At 69.3% G+C, this 14451-nt stretch overlaps 5 protein-coding genes and 1 non-coding gene across 6 annotated transcripts; 2 read left to right on the top strand and 4 right to left on the bottom strand.

Annotated features, from left to right (window-relative positions):
* Positions 1-1772: 1772 nt before the first annotated feature.
* On the bottom strand, positions 1773-2382 carry GNG3 (G protein subunit gamma 3). The gene is made up of 2 exons (XM_065654126.1): positions 2305-2382; positions 1773-2205 (listed from the first exon to the last, which is right to left on the bottom strand). Exons 1-2 carry the CDS (start codon positions 2380-2382, stop codon positions 2077-2079), a joined length of 207 nt encoding a protein of 68 aa, XP_065510198.1. The 3' UTR covers positions 1773-2076.
* Positions 2383-3805: 1423 nt separating this feature from the next.
* On the top strand, positions 3806-10788 carry BSCL2 (BSCL2 lipid droplet biogenesis associated, seipin). The gene is made up of 10 exons (XM_065654107.1): positions 3806-3845; positions 4807-5062; positions 5636-5714; positions 6505-6648; positions 7308-7442; positions 7729-7826; positions 9030-9171; positions 10032-10092; positions 10201-10257; positions 10372-10788. Exons 2-10 carry the CDS (start codon positions 4851-4853, stop codon positions 10554-10556), a joined length of 1113 nt encoding a protein of 370 aa, XP_065510179.1. The 5' UTR covers positions 3806-3845; positions 4807-4850; the 3' UTR covers positions 10557-10788.
* Positions 10789-10796: 8 nt separating this feature from the next.
* DMAC1 (distal membrane arm assembly component 1) lies at positions 10797-12167 on the bottom strand. The gene is made up of 2 exons (XM_065654110.1): positions 11895-12167; positions 10797-10967 (listed from the first exon to the last, which is right to left on the bottom strand). Exons 1-2 carry the CDS (start codon positions 12076-12078, stop codon positions 10900-10902), a joined length of 252 nt encoding a protein of 83 aa, XP_065510182.1. The 5' UTR covers positions 12079-12167; the 3' UTR covers positions 10797-10899.
* Positions 12138-12461, bottom strand: LOC136000332 (ubiquinol-cytochrome-c reductase complex assembly factor 3). Its single transcript, XM_065654111.1, has 2 exons — positions 12338-12461; positions 12138-12269 (listed from the first exon to the last, which is right to left on the bottom strand). The coding sequence occupies exons 1-2, from the start codon at positions 12455-12457 to the stop codon at positions 12138-12140; spliced, it is 252 nt and encodes an 83-aa protein (XP_065510183.1). The 5' UTR covers positions 12458-12461.
* Positions 12462-13096: 635 nt separating this feature from the next.
* Positions 13097-13230, bottom strand: LOC136000395 (small nucleolar RNA SNORA57). Its single transcript, XR_010607728.1, has one exon. It is a non-coding gene; the product is annotated as a small nucleolar RNA SNORA57 (small nucleolar RNA).
* Positions 13231-13511: 281 nt separating this feature from the next.
* On the top strand, positions 13512-14203 carry C32H11orf98 (chromosome 32 C11orf98 homolog). Its single transcript, XM_065654108.1, has 4 exons — positions 13512-13618; positions 13698-13765; positions 13851-13936; positions 14019-14203. Exons 1-4 carry the CDS (start codon positions 13583-13585, stop codon positions 14108-14110), a joined length of 282 nt encoding a protein of 93 aa, XP_065510180.1. The 5' UTR covers positions 13512-13582; the 3' UTR covers positions 14111-14203.
* Positions 14204-14451: the final 248 nt, after the last annotated feature.

The following is a 14451-nucleotide window of genomic DNA, read 5'->3' as shown; positions in this document are numbered from 1 at the left end:
CTGCTCCTTGGGGGGCTGGGCCGGGTGGGGGGGTTGGGCCTGGTTTGGGGGGTCTGGGCCAGGTTTGGGGGTTCTGAGCTGGGTTTGGGGGGTCTAGGCCTGATTTGGGGGTCTAGGCCTGGTTTGGGGGGTCTGGGCTGGGTTTGGGGGGATTTAGGCCAGGTTTCGGGGGTCTAGGCCTGGTTTGGGGGGTTTAGGCTGGGTTTGGGGGGTCTAGGCCTGATTTGGGGGTCTAGGCCTGGTTTGGGGGGTCTAGGCCAGGTTTGGGGGGTTTAGGCTGGGTTTGGGGGTCTAGGCCTGATTTGGGGGTCTAGGCTGGGTTTGGGGGTCTAGGCCTGATTTGGGGGGTCTAGGCCTGGTTTGGGGGGGTCTAGGCCAGGTTTCAGGAGTCTAGGCCTGATTTCGGGGGTCTAGGCCTGGTTTGGGGGGGTCTAGGCCGGGTTTCAGGAGTCTAGGCCTGATTTGGGGGGTCTAGGCCTGGTTTGGGGGGTTTAGGTTGAGTTTAGGGGGTCTAGGCCTGATTTGGGGGGTTTAGGCTGGGTTTGGGGCATCTAGACCGGGTTTGGGGGTTCTGAGCTGGGTTTGGGGGATTTAGGCTGGGTTTGGGGGGTCTAGGCCTGGTTTGGGGGGTCTGGGCCGGGTTTGGGGGGTCTAGGCCTGATTTGGGGGGTCCAGGCCTGATTTGGGGGATCTGGGCCAGGTTTGGGGGGGTCTAGGCCTGCTTTGGGGAGTCTAAGCTGGGTTTAGGGGGTCTAGGCCTGATTTGGGGGGTTTAGGCTGGGTTTGGGGCATCTAGACCGGGTTTGGGGATTCTGAGCTGGGTTTGGGGGATTTAGGCTGGGTTTGGGGGGTCTAGGCCTGATTTGGGGGGTCTAGGCTGGGTTTTGGGGGTCCAGGCCTGATTTGGGGGCCTAGGCCGGGTTTGGGGGGGTCCAGGCCTGGTTTAGGCTGTGGGTCAGGTTTGGGGGGTCCGGGCCTGCTCGGGGGGGGGGGGCTGGTTGTAAATCTGGGCCTCGCTGTGGGCTGGGGGGTTGCCAGGCCTGGCTTAGGGGGAGCGGGGCCCAGGGCCGGCTCCGAGCGCTTGGGCCTGGTCGAGGGGCCCGGTCGCCATGGCAACGGGGGCCCCCGGTCTCCACGGCAACCAGGGGGCAGCGCCGCCATCTTGGCGCGGGCACTGACATGGCGGCGGCGGGCGGCGGCGCGGGGGGAGGGCGGTGTCTGTGTGTCCGCTCTGTGTCTGTGTGTCCGTCCGCGCGTTGTCCCCAGCACCGGGGCGCCCCCCCCCCCCCCCCCCCGCCCCCCGGCCCGTTTCCCGCCACGAGCCGCCGGTTCAAGCGCCGCCCCCGCCGCCGCCATTTTGAGAACGGGCGGGGGCGGCGCCATCTTGGGGTTGGCGGGCGACGCAACGCGCATGCGCGGCGCATGATGGCGACGCCGGGCAAAGCGCGGGGGGAAGCCACAGCGGGCGCCGCCATCTTGAGAACGGGCAAGAGGGACATCTAAGGGGGTGCTATGGGGCTGGGGGGGGCGGGGCCTTTGGGGGGCTTCAGGGGGTTTCTGGGGGGGCCCAGGGAGTTGGGGGGGATCGCAGGATGGGGGGCGGGGGGCTCTGGGGTGACCCGGGGGGAGTTGGGTCCCCCCGCACCCCCAAACCGCTGGGGACCCCCCTGGTGACGCCCCTCCCCCCCCCCAGGGCCGCTCCCGCCCCCCCCCAAATCCACTTCCCCCCCCCCAAATATCCCCCCCCCCCCCCCATTGCCACCGATCAGAGCTCAGACAAACCCGACAACGTTTTATTTTGGTGCTGGGGGGGGTTGGGGGGCACAGGGGGGGTCCCCTCATTTTGGGGGGGGCACTTCTGCCCCTCCCTCTCCCAGGAAGCCCATCCCCCCCCCCCCGGATGTGGGGCTGCCCCCCAAGTTTTATGGGGCAGCCCCCCGAGTTATGGCTCAGCCCCCCAGGTGCGGGGCAGCCCCCTAAATGTGCTAAATGATGTGACAACCCCCCAAGTTATGGCGTGGCCGCCCCCCCGGTTATCGGTTGGACCCCCAAGTCGTGGGGCGGCCCCCCAAGCGCTCAGAGGAGGGCGCAGAAGAATTTCTTCTCCCGGAAGGGGTTCTCGGAGGTGGGCACGGGGGTGATCAGCGGGTCCTCGCAGGCGTGAGCGTCACAATACGTCAGCAGCTCGGCCGCCGCCTTCGACACCTGATTTGGGGATGGGGGAGCTGGTCAGACCCCCCAGGCCAGGGTGACCCCCCCCCCCCCCCGACAACCGGGCTGTCCCCCCCCCTGAGCCCCCCACACCTTGATGCGGCACATGCTGGCCTCGATCTTGAGCTGCTCCACCATCTTGCGCGCCTGGAGGCCAGCATGTGCCGCCATCAAGGCTGTGCCGGGGGCTCATGGGCGGGGGACAGCCCGGTCTGTGGGGGGGGGGGGAGGCCTGGGGGGTCTGACCAGCTCCCCCAGTGCCTCCCCCCGCAACCTGGGTAAGAATGGGGATTCTCCCCAAAAAAAACCAGGCTGGGGGCGGTAAGGTCTACCCCAATTAAACCCTATGGGATGGAGGGAGATAAGGTCTACCCCAATTAACCCCTATGGGATGGAGGGAGGTAAGGTCTACCCCAATTAACCCCTATGGGATGGAGGGAGGTAAGGTCTACCCCAATTAACCCCTATGGGATGGAGGGAGGTAAGGTCTACCCCTGTTAAAGCCTATAGGAGGGCAGTAAGGTCTACCTCCATTAACCCCATGGGATGAAGGGCGGCAACATCTACCCTCGTATAGACCACGTAGGATGGGGGTGACAACGTCTACCCCCGTTAACCCCCTACGGGATGGAGGACGGCAGCGTCTACCCATATATAAACCCGTAGTACAGGGGCGGCAACGTCTATCCCCCCTAAAATATGGGGAGGCTGGGACGTCTACCCCCGATCCCAACCGATAGAGGGGGCTGGGGGTGACCCCATAATATGGGGTGGGCTGGATCCTGTGCTCCCACCAAATTACCCAAAAATGGGGCGTCAGTGCCCACCCCCATACAAACGCTCATGGTGCTGTTGATGGGGGTCTCACCCTTCGCGCGGGGGGGGCGGGGGGAATTATTGGGGTGACCACGCCCAAATGCTCCAAAAAATGAGGGGCTGGGTGCCCCCCCCGCCAAACCATGTGGGGGGGTCCCCCGAATCTCTGCATCTCCAAATTCCCATCTCTCCATCCCCAAGTTCCCATCATCTCCATCCCCTGTTTTCATCCCAAATTCCCCCCTCAATGCTCAGCACCCCCCTCCACTCCCTCCCCCCCTGCTGCCAATTTTCACCCCCAACCCCCAAAACCCGCCCAGGTCCCCCCAAAACCCCCCGCCCCCCCACCTCTGCGGACGATCGGGACCGATGCTCGGAGCGGGCGGAACCACCTGCAGGGGGCGCGGGGTGGGGGGGACACACGGGGGGAGGGACGGACCGTCCCAGCCCCTCCCCCCCCGCCCCTCCCGGATTTGGGGGGTCCCGGGGGATGGGGGGGTGAAGGGGGAGCCCCCCTCATTACACACTCCCCCCAATTCCCGATAGCCCCTCCTCGAGCCCCCCCATGTCCTATAGGTCCCCCCCATACCCTGTAGCCTTCCCTACACCCTATAGGACGCCTTAAACCCCCCCATTCCCTATAGGGTCCCCCATTCCCTATAGCGCCCCCCCCGCCCAACATGGTTCCGCCCGCCCCGCCCGTTGCCGTGGAGACGAGGGGGCGGAGCCCGCCCGGCTCGCAGCACCCGCAGTGGGCGGGGCCACAACCGGAAGGGGCGGGGCTTGGGCGGAGGGAACGCGAGCGGCTCCGGCTGCCGGTAAAGGCCCCAAACCCGGGACCCACAGATCGGTGGGGCGGGGGGTGGGAGTGGGGGGGGCCCGTAGAGTTGTGGGGCTGGCGGGGGGGGGGGGGAGGAAGGAAACCGGGAGCCCCACAGATCCCTGGGGCCAGATCTGGAGCTGTGGAATCTGTGCCCTATAGATCTGTGGGGCGGGCGGGGCGGGGGGCTGGTGAGGCCAAATCTATGGGGCTGAGCTTGGGGGGGTGTAGAATTGGTGCCCCATCGATCTGTGGGGCCGGATCTGGCCGTGCCGTCCCCTGATCCCATCTATGGGGCTTGGCCACGCCCACCCCCGCCCTGACCCCGCCCACTCCCCCAGCCCCACTCGGCCCCGCCCACCACAGACCCCGCCCCTCTCCCATTGCAGCCTATGGGGTTCCCGGTCACTCCCCAGGCCCCGCCCACCCCAGACCCCGCCCCGACCCCACCCCACCTGACCCCGCCCCTCCCAGGCCCCGCCCCTCTCCCATTGCCGCCTATGGGGCCGCTGGTCCCTCCCCAGACCCCGCCCACGCAGGCCCCGCCCACCCCTCACCCCGCCCCTTCTTTCAGCCTATTGGGCTCCTGGTCGCTCCCTGACCCCGCCCACACCCCGACCCCGCCCACATCCTGACCCCGCCCCTCTCCCATCGCAGCCTATGGGGGCTCCCGGTCACTCTCTGACCCCGCCCACACCCTGACCCCGCCCACACCCCGGCCCCGCCCCCCCGACCCCACCCCTTCTTGCAGCCTATGGGGCTCCCGCCCATGCCCTGACCCCGCCCACGCCCTGACCACGCCCCCCCCGGCCCCGCCCCCCCCCCCCCCCCGACCCCGCCCCTTCTTGCAGCCTATGGGGCTCCCGCCCATGCCCTGACCCCGCCCACCCCGGCCCCGCCCACGTCCTGGCCCCGCCCACCCCCGGCCCCACCCCCCCTGACCCCGCCCCTCCCCGCAGCCCATGGGTGTCCGCGCCCGCGCCGTCCGTGTGTCCGTCCGGCCATGCCCGCGGCTCCGCCGGCTCCGTGTCCCGCGTGGGCCGGGCCGGGGCTGCGGGGGGCGGCGCTGCGGGCCCGGCGGGCGCTGCTGCGGGCGGCGCTGGCGGCCTCGGCGCTGCTGCTGCTGCTCTGGGCCGCGCTTTTCCTCTACGGCTCCTTCTACTTCTCCTTCGTGCCCGCGCTGGCCCTGGAGCGGCCCGTGCACTTCGCCTTCCGGTGGGGCCCGGGGGGCGGGAGGGGGAGGGATGGGGGGAACGGTGTGGGGCGGGGTGTGGGGCAGGATGGGGGGCGGGGTGTGGGGAGGGATGTGGGGTGGGGTGGGGGGCGGGAGTCCTGCAGGAGCTTCACCGGCTGCCCCATAGATCTGTGGGGCTGAGGCTGGGGGTGTGGAATAGGTGCCCCATAGATCTGTGGGGCTGGACCTGGGGACATGGGATTTTGCCTTCTGGTGGGTCACTTGTGGAGCAGGATGTGGGGCAGGGGGCGCAGCGGCTGCCTCCCCGGCTTGGGCCCTTTTCCCCCATTTTTGGGCACCTCCCCCCCCAGGATGGATTGTGAGTCCTCCAGGCCGGCTGCCCCATAGATCTGTAGGGCTGAAGATGGGGTAGACCTGTGGGGCTGGGGGGTGATACCAGGAGCCCCCCCAGATCTATGGGGCTGGACTGGGGTAGATGGGTCCTGTGTGGGTCACTTATGGGTCACTCGTGGGGCAGATGTGGGGCAGGGTGTGGGTGGGCTGCACCCCCATTTTTGCCCGTTTTCCCCCCGTTTCACCCCATTTTCCCCCAGGACGGACTGTGACCCCCCTGGGCCAGAACTTTGCTCCTTCCCCAGCGCCAACGTCTCCCTGGGGGGCAGCAGGGACAAGGTCAGTTGGGGGGCACCCCATGGATCTGTGGGGCTGGGGAGAGGGGGGCCCTTGAATCTGTGGGGCTTGGGGGGGGTCCCCATAGATCTGGGGGGCTGGGGAGTCCCATGGACCTGGGGGGATATGGGGGGCGCCCCATAGATCTGTGGGGCAGGACCTGGGTTTGGGGGGTCCTATAGATCTATGGGGCTGGGTTTCGGGGGAGTTCTGCCCCCCAGATCTATGGGGCAGGAGTTGTGTTTGGGGGGGTGACACCCCATAGATCTATGGGGTGGGGTTTGGGGGGGGTCCCATAGATCTATGGGGCTATATTAGGGGATCCTGCCCCACAGATCTATGGGTCAGCCCCACATGTCCCGCAGTTGCTGCAGCTGGGGCAGCTGTACTGGGTGAAAATGGGGATTTTCCCTGAAAAAACAGGCTGGGGACGGCAAGGTCCACCCCATTAAGCCCTATGGGATGGAGGGTGGCAAGGTCTATCCCTATGGGATGGAGGGCGGCAAGGTCTACCCCATTAAGCCCTATGGGAGGGCGGCAAGGTGTATCCCCATTAAGCCCTATGGGATGGAGGGTGGTAAGGTCTACCCCCATTAAGCCCTATGGGATGGAGGGTGGCAAGGTCTATCCCCATTAAGCCCTATGGGATGGAGGGTGGCAAGGTCTACCCCCATTAACCCCGTAAGGGTGTTGCTGGGGCTGGATTTGGGGGGCCCGACGTCTCCCAGCTCTATGGGGCTGTGTCAGGGGTCCTGCCCCACAGATCTATGGGTCAGCCCCACATGTCCCGCAGGTGCTGCGGCTAGGGCAGCCGTACCGGGTGTCGCTGGAGCTGGAGCTGCCGGAGTCTCCGGCCAATCGTGCGCTCGGGATGTTCCTGGTCAGCGGTTCCACGTTCGGCCCCGCCGGCCGCCCCATAGCGACGGCGCAGCGAGCGGTCAGTGCCCCACACTTGGGGGGCGGCGTCGCGCTCTCCCCCGTCTCACCCATTTTGGGCTGTTCCCTCCCCATTCTCACCGTTTTTCGGGTGTTTCTTTCTGGTTTAAGCACTTTGGGGGGTTCCCCCCCCCGATTTGACCCTTTTTTGGTGTCTTTCCCCCCCATTTTAACCGTTTCCTGGGTGTTTTCCCCAGATTTTTACTGGTTTTTGGCTGTTTCCTCCCCAGTTTTAACTGGTTTGGGGTGTTTTCCTCCACATTTTTGGGACTGTTTCCCCCATTTTCGGGACTGTTTTCCCCATTTTTTGCGTCTTTTCCCCCATTTTTGGGCCTTTCCCCCATTTTTTGCACCATTTCCCCCATTTTTGGGGCTATTTCCCCCATTTTTGGGACTGCTTTCCGCATTTTTCGCGCCTTTTCATCCATTTTTTGGGCCGTTCTCCCCATTTTGGGGGCCATTTCCCCCATTTTTCGGGCCATTTCCCCCACTTTTCGGGCCATTCTCCCCATTTCTGGGGCCGTTTCCCCCCGTTTTGGGGCCGTTCTCCCCATTTTTCGGGCCGTTCTCCCCATTTCTGGGGCCGTTTCCCCCATTTCCGGGGCCGTTTCGCCCTGGTTTTGGGCCGTTTTCCCCATTTTCCCCGTTTTTTTGCCCCAGGCCATGCTCCATTACCGCTCGCGGCTGCTCCGGGCGCTGCACACGCTGGTTTTCTCGGGGCTGCTCCTGGGGGGGTTCGTGGAGCAGAAACAGACGCTGGAGGTCGAGCTGTTCGACAAATACACCGAGGACCCGGTGCGGATTTGGGGGGCGTTGGGAGGATTTGGGGCGTTTGGGGGCATTTGGGGGTTTGGGGGCATTTGGGGGTTTGGGGGCATTTGGAGGGTTCGGGGGGTTCTGAGGGGTCCCTGGGGGAATCTTGGGGGATTTGGGGGAGATTTGGGGGGGTCTTGGGGACCCTGGGGGGTTCTGGGGGATCTGTGGGTCCCTGGGGGGTTTCTGTGGGTCAGCAGGGGGTGTTTTGGGTGGTCTGTGGGTCGCTGTGGGTTTCGGGGTGTCCCTGACCCCCCGTTTCCCGCAGTACGTCCCCACCGAGCGGCTGCAGCTGCAGATCCAGAGCAAACGGCTGCAGATCTATGGGGCGCGGCTGCGGCTGCACGCACGGCTCAGCGGCATCAGGTGCGTGACCCACACATTGACCCACACACTGACGCACAGCCTGACCCACAGCCTGACCCATAGCCAGGCTCAGCGGCATCAGGTGCGCGACCCACACATTGACCCATAGCCTGACCCACAGCCTGACCCATAGCCGGGCTCAGCGGCATCAGGTGTGTGACCCACACATTGACCCATAGCCTGACCCATAGACCAGTGGCATCAGGTGAGGGCTGACCCATAGATGCACCCCATAATCCTGACACACACCCCCTGACCCATAGACTGCCCCATAGGTCACTTTACCGGCTCAGGTAAGGGGGCTGCCCCATAGATTCCCCCATAGCTCTGCCCCATAGGTCACTTCACCGGCTCAGGTAAGGGGGCTGCCCCATAGATTCCCCCATAGCGCTGCCCCATAGGTCACTTCACCGGCTCAGGTAAGGGGGCTGCCCCATAGATTCCCCCATAGCTCTGCCCCATAGGTCACTTCACCGGCTCAGGTAAGGGGGCTGCCCCATAGATTGCCCCATAGATTGCCCCATAGGTCACTTCACCGGCTCAGGTAAGGGGGCTGCCCCATAGATTCCCCCATAGCGCTGCCCCATAGGTCACTTCACTGGCTCAGGTAAGGGGGCTGCCCCATAGATTGCCCCATAGGTCACTTTACTGGCTCAGGTAAGGGGGCTGACCCATAGATTGCCCCATAGGTCACTTCACCGGCTCAGGTAAGGGGGCTGCCCCATAGATTCCCCCATAGCTCACTTCACCGGCTCAGGTAAGGGGGCTGCCCCATAGATTGCCCCATAGCTCTGCCCCATAGGTCACTTCACCGGCTCAGGTAAGGGGGCTGCCCCATAGATTGCCCCATAGATTGCCCCATAGGTCACTTCACCGGCTCAGGTAAGGGGGCTGCCCCATAGATTCCCCCATAGCGCTGCCCCATAGGTCACTTCACTGGCTCAGGTAAGGGGGCTGCCCCATAGATTGCCCCATAGGTCACTTTACTGGCTCAGGTAAGGGGGCTGACCCATAGATTGCCCCATAGGTCACTTCACCGGCTCAGGTAAGGGGGCTGCCCCATAGATTCCCCCATAGCTCACTTCACCGGCTCAGGTAAGGGGGCTGCCCCATAGATTCCCCCATAGCTCTGCCCCATAGGTCACTTCACCGGCTCAGGTAAGGGGGCTGCCCCATAGATTGCCCCCCGGCGCCGCCCCCCAGGTACCTGCTGTTCCACTTCCCGTTGACCTCGGCCGTTCTGGGCGTGGCCGGAAACTTCGCCCTCCTGAGCCTGGTGCTGCTGCTGGGCTACCTGCGCTGGGCCTGCAGGGGGCGCCGCGCCGCCACCGGGACACGCCCGCCGGTGAGACACGCCCACGGCCCAAGCCCCGCCCCCAAACAACAGACCCCGCCCACTAACAAACCCCTGCCCACTAACAACCCCCCGCCCACAGCACAGGCCCCGCCCACAAACCAGGCCCCGCCCCTGAACAGACCCCGCCCAAAAAAGCCACCCACAACCCAAGCCCCACCCACACCCCCGCCCACAGCTCAAACCCCGCCCCCAAACAACAGACCCCACCCACTAACAAAACCCCGCCCACGGCACAGGCCCCGCCCACAACCCAAGCCCCGCCCACAACCCAAGCCCCGCCCACAGCCCCGCCCACAACCCAAACCCCGCCCACAACCCAAACCCCACCCACAAACTAAGCCCCGCCCACAACCCAAGCCCCGCCCACAACCCAAGCCCCGCCCACAGCCCCGCCCACAAACCAAACCCCACCCACAGCCCCGCCCACAACCCAAACCCCGCCCACAACCCAAACCCCACCCACAACCCAAACCCCGCCCACAACCCAAGCCCCGCCCACAACCCAAGCCCCGCCCACAACCCAAGCCCCGCCCACAGCCCCACCCACAACCCAAACCCCGCCCACAACCCAAACCCCGCCCACAGCCCCTGCCCACAAACCAGACCCCGCCCACAACACAGACCCAGCCCGCAAACCCCGCCCACAACACGAACTCCTCCCACAACCCCGCCCACCAATCAAACCCCGCCCACAACACAAACCCCGCCCCCACAAACCCCGCCCACACCTCAGACCCCGCCCCCCCCGGTCAGACCCCGCCCCTCCCCCAGCCCAGCCCCGCCCACAGGAGGGGGAGGGGCAGAGTGGGGGAGGGGCCTCGCTCACCCCCGCCCCTCCCCCCCCCCAGGCCGGACGCCGCGACGGGGCCGGAACCGCCCAGAGGGGGGAGGAGCCGAAGGAGGAGGAAGGTGGGGGAGGGGCGAGGAGGGGGTGGGGGAGGGGAATGAAGGGAGGGGGGCTGGGGGGGGGAGGGGCTGGGGTGGAGGGGCTCCGAGTGACGCCCCTCCCCCCCGCAGGCCCCGCCCCCACCCAGGAGGAACCGGAAGTTGTGGGAGCGACAGAGCCGAGCGCAGGTGGGGGAGGGGCCGCCCCCAAAAACCCCCAAATTTCCCCCCCCGGAGAGGGGGGGGAGGGGCAGCGGGGGGGGGGAGGGGGGTGCCCACATCTCCCCTCCCCCCCCCCCGCAGAGGCTGAAACCCCCCGGGAGGAGGAAGAGGAACAGGAAGAGAAGGAGGAAGAGGAAGCGGAAGAGGAAGCGGAAGAGGAAGGGGGGGGCCCCTCCCCCTCGCCGGCCCCGCCCCTCCCCCCGGATGGCCACGCCCCTCCCCCCGGCCCCTCCCCCCGGCGCCGCCTCCTGTGCTCCAGCTCCTGACCCCCCCGGGGCCCGATCCCGCCCCTCCCCCACATTCCCGGCCCCGGGGGGGGGCGGGGGGGGACACAACCGCCCCTCCCCCATCAGTGGGTGTGGCCTTTGCGGGGGGAGGGGCCACCCCCCCACACGTGACCAAACCCGGAAGTGCCGCTGCCGATGGGGGGTGACCCCCGGGACCCCCCCCCGGCCACACATGAACGGTTTATTATAAAATAAAACCACAGGGACTGCGGCCAAAGCTGCTTTATTCGGTCACCCCCCCCCCCCCCCCAGTGTCACCCCCGGGGGTCCCGGTGACACGGGGGGGTCCATGGTGACCGGGGGGGGGTGGCGTGTCCCCCCCTCAGGGCTCCTTGCGCAGCTGCTTCCCCACCGGGTCCACCAGGATCACGACGCCCCAGGCCCCCACGCCTGGGGGGACACGCGGGGTCACTGTCACACCCCCCCCCCCCCCGTTGCCATGGTGACCCCCGGCCCCGCCCCCTCGCTGCCTTGGGGGGGGGGTCTTGGCCCCGCCCTCTGCCCGTTGCCATGGTGACCCCCGGCCCCGCCCCGTTTCCATAGTGCCCACAGGACACGCCCCCTCCCGGTCACATGGCGCTGGCCCCGCCCCCCCCCACCAGAGGGACCCCTCCCGGCCCCGCCCCCCCGTTTCCATAGCCCCCCTGGCCCCGCCCCCCGTCGCCATGGCGCCCCTGGCCCCGCCCCCCGTCGCCATAGCCCCCCTGGCCCCGCCCCTCCCGGTTTCCATAGCACCCCTGGCCCCGCCCCCCGTCGCCATCGCACCCCTGGCCCCGCCCCCCGTCGCCATAGCCCCCTGGCCCCGCCCCCTGTTGCCCTAGCCCCCTGGCCCCGCCCCCCGTCGCCATGGCGCCCGTGGCCCCGCCCCCCGTTGCCATAGCCCCCCTGGCCCCGCCCCCCGTCGCCATAGCCCTCTGGCCCCGCCCCCGTTGCCATAGCCCCCTGGCCCCGCCCCCCATTGCCATAGCCCCCTGGCCCCGCCCCCCGTCGCCATAGCCCCCTGGCCCCGCCCCTCCCGGTTTCCATAGCCCCCTTGGCCCCGCCCCCCGTTGCCATAGCCCCCCTGGCCCCGCCCCCCGTCGCCATAGCCCCCCTGGCCCCGCCCCCGTTGCCATCGCACCCCTGGCCCCGCCCGCCGTCGCCATGGCGCCCGTGGCCCCGCCCCCCGTTGCCCTAGCCCCCCTGGCCCCGCCCCCGTCGCCATGGCACCCGTGGCCCCGCCCCCCGTCGCCATGGCGCCCGTGGCCCCGCCCCCCGTCGCCCTAGCCCCCTGGCCCCGCCCCCCGTCGCCATGGCGCCCCCGGCCCCGCCCCTCACCGACGGCCAGCGTGATCTGCGCGATGGCCGCCATGCTGGGCGGGACCCCCCGCTTCATGCTGCGCCGCGGGCCCCGGTAGATCCAGAGCGCGGCCCCGAGCAGCCCCGCGCCGCTCAGCACGCGGCAGCTCCAGCACCCGCCGAACAGCGGCCGCCGCGGCGGCTCCGCGCCCGCCCGGGACATGGCGGCGGCGGCGGCGGCACCCCCCGGGAAGCGGCACCCCCCGGGAAGCGGCGCCCGCGTCACTTCCGCCAGGGCACCGCGCGGCGCGCCACGTTCTCGTCGGTCTGCGCCGCCTCCCTCAGCGCCTCCAGGATGAGCCGGTTGTGCCGCCGCCGCTCGGCCAGGAGCTCGGGACTCACCTCCGGCAGCGCCTGGCGGGGCCACGGGACGGGTCAGAGCCGCGCCCCGCGCCTTGCTCCGTCCCTCGTCCCGCCCCTACCTTGAGCGTCTCCTGCCGCTGCTGCTCGCCCGCCCCCACGGCCGCCCACAGCACGACCCCGACGGCCACCGGCACCGCGCCCCGGGCCAGCGCCCGCGCCCAGCGCCGCGCCGCCTCCATGCCGCCTCCGCGCCGCCGCTTCCGGCGCCGCTCTGCGCTCGAGATACCATAGAGACGGGCGGCTCGGAGGACCCGCCCCCGCCGCGGGGGCCCCGGGGCCGGTAACGGGGGGCCCGGCGTCCCCAAGGCCGCTGTTGAGTTCCCGGGGCCGGTAACGGGTCCCGGCGCCCCCGAGGCCGCCGTTGAGCGCCCGGTAATGCGGGTCCCGGCGCCCCCCAGGCCTGTAACGGGGGGCCTGGCGCCCCCCAGGCCGCTGTTGTGTCCCCGGTAACGGGGGTCCGGGCGCCCCCCAGGCCGCTGTTGTGTCCCCGGGGCCGGTAACGGGGGTCCCGGCGCCCCCCAGGCCGCTGTTCACTCCCCGGTAACGGGGGGCCGGCGCCCCCCAGGCCGCTGTTGCCCCCCCCGGCGCCGGTATCGAGCGGGCGCGGCCACGCGTGAACCCCCGCGCCGATAACGAACCGGGACACGGGACCGCCCCGAGGCTTAAAATCAACTTTATTGATCCCCAACGCGGCTCCGTGTCCCCCGCGGCGTGTCCCCCGCTGCTCTCGGGCGGCGCCCCCGTCCCCCGGCGCTTCCTGCGGGAGGAAAAGGCGGCGTTGAGCGGCGGCCCCGGCCCCGCGGAGGCCCCGGGAAGCGCCGTGTCCCGGCACCTGAGGGTAGGACCGGCGGACGCGGCCGCCGGCACCGAAGACTTTGCGCCGGTCGCTGCTTTACCTCCGCACACACCGGGCCCGGGCACGGAGCCGCCGGGACCCGCCAAGAACGGGAGGAGCGCCCGCCCCACCCCGCCCGCCCGCGGTTTTACCTCGCACGGAAAGAGCCGGTGCGGCGCCGCGCAGCGCCTTTTAAACCCAGCGCGGTGGGCGGGGCCTGCGCCGGCCAATTAGAGCCCGCATCGCGCCGCGCCGGGCCAATGGCAGCCGCGGAGGGCGGGGCACCGCCTCCGATGGGCGGAGCCTCGCGGCCCGCCCTCAGCTCCCCGGGCGCGGTGGGCGGAGCCTCGGAGGGGCCGCCAATCAGAGGCAGCGCCGCTCCGCAGCGGACCAATCGCACTCGCGCAGGGGGGCGGCGCGGAAATCCGTTAACCCGGAAGCGGGTCGGGGCGAGCACGTAGTGGGCGCGATGGGGATCGGCGGGAAAATCAACCGGCCCCGGACGGTGAGTTGGGGGGGGGCGGGGGGGTCTGGGGGTCCCGCAGCCCCCGGGGGGGGTCCCGCTAACGGCCGTTGCCCCCCAGGAGCTGAAGAAGAAGCTGTTCAAGCGGCGGCGCGTCCTGGCGCGGGGGGGGCGGCAGCAGAAGCGCCGGTAAGTGCGTGTGTGACCCCCCCCCCGCGCCCCCTCCCGCCGCCCCCGGCGCTGAGGGGGGGCCCGGGGGGGTCTCCGGTCACAGGTCCCTCCCCCCGGACCCCCCCCCCCCGCTGTGGGGGAAGCGGCGGCGGAAGCTCCTGAAGCGGCTGCGGGCGGCGGCTCGAACCGGTGAGCACCGGGGGGGGCGGGGGGGGGCACACACCTCTGACCTTTGACCTCTGACCCCGCGTGTATTGCCCCCCCCCCCAAGGCCCGGAGGTGCGAAGAGATGGAAAGAAACCGGGGACCCCCCCGGGGACCCCCCCGGACGTGGAGATGGCGGCGGCCCCGGGGGGGCGGTGACGCCACCGGTGACGTCACCTGTGTCCCCAGCCCGTCACTGGTGTCCCCAGTGTCACCAACCTGACCATAAACGGGGAGACCCCCCCAAAACACGCCCGTCTCCTGCTGGTCATTGGGGGGGCGGGGGGGGAGGTTGGGTCCCCTCCCGGACTCCTGGGTCCCCTCCCGGACTCCTGGGTCCCCCCGGACTCCTGGGTCCGCCCTCCCGGACTCCTGGGTCCCCCTCCCCCCCCCGAACTCCTGGGTCCCCCCGAACTCCTGGGTCCCCCCGAACTCCTGGGTCCGGACTCCTGGGTCCGCCCCCCCGGACTCCTGGGTCCCCCCCCCCCTCCCGAACTCCT

Source organism: Caloenas nicobarica, chromosome 32, assembly GCF_036013445.1.
Source record: "Caloenas nicobarica isolate bCalNic1 chromosome 32, bCalNic1.hap1, whole genome shotgun sequence".
Classification (NCBI taxonomy): domain Eukaryota; kingdom Metazoa; phylum Chordata; class Aves; order Columbiformes; family Columbidae; genus Caloenas; species Caloenas nicobarica.
The sequence above is the reverse complement of the archived record's forward strand: the minus strand, read 5'-3'. Positions and strand labels throughout refer to the sequence as shown.

Bases quoted from the DNA above. Each gene is read 5' to 3' on its own strand.
- DMAC1 (XM_065654110.1), bottom strand. From the start codon at position 12,078: ATGTCCCGGGCGGGCGCGGAGCCGCCGCGGCGGCCGCTGTTCGGCGGG. The intron at 10,968-11,894 runs GTGAGGGGCGGG...GTGTCCCCCCAG, and splicing joins GCAGATCACGCTGGCCGTCG to GCGTGGGGGCCTGGGGCGTC.
- BSCL2 (XM_065654107.1), top strand. From the start codon at position 4,851: ATGCCCGCGGCTCCGCCGGCTCCGTGTCCCGCGTGGGCCGGGCCGGGG. The intron at 5,715-6,504 runs GTCAGTTGGGGG...CATGTCCCGCAG, and splicing joins TGGGGGGCAGCAGGGACAAG to GTGCTGCGGCTAGGGCAGCC. The intron at 7,443-7,728 runs GTGCGGATTTGG...CGTTTCCCGCAG, and splicing joins ACAAATACACCGAGGACCCG to TACGTCCCCACCGAGCGGCT.
- C32H11orf98 (XM_065654108.1), top strand. From the start codon at position 13,583: ATGGGGATCGGCGGGAAAATCAACCGGCCCCGGACG. The intron at 13,619-13,697 runs GTGAGTTGGGGG...GTTGCCCCCCAG, and splicing joins AAATCAACCGGCCCCGGACG to GAGCTGAAGAAGAAGCTGTT. The intron at 13,766-13,850 runs GTAAGTGCGTGT...CTCCGGTCACAG, and splicing joins GGGCGGCAGCAGAAGCGCCG to GTCCCTCCCCCCGGACCCCC.
- GNG3 (XM_065654126.1), bottom strand. From the start codon at position 2,382: ATGGCGGCACATGCTGGCCTCCAGGCGCGCAAGATGGTGGAGCAGCTC. The intron at 2,206-2,304 runs GTGTGGGGGGCT...TCCCCAAATCAG, and splicing joins CCAGCATGTGCCGCATCAAG to GTGTCGAAGGCGGCGGCCGA.
- LOC136000332 (XM_065654111.1), bottom strand. From the start codon at position 12,457: ATGGAGGCGGCGCGGCGCTGGGCGCGGGCGCTGGCCCGGGGCGCGGTG. The intron at 12,270-12,337 runs GTAGGGGCGGGA...TGGCCCCGCCAG, and splicing joins AGCGGCAGGAGACGCTCAAG to GCGCTGCCGGAGGTGAGTCC.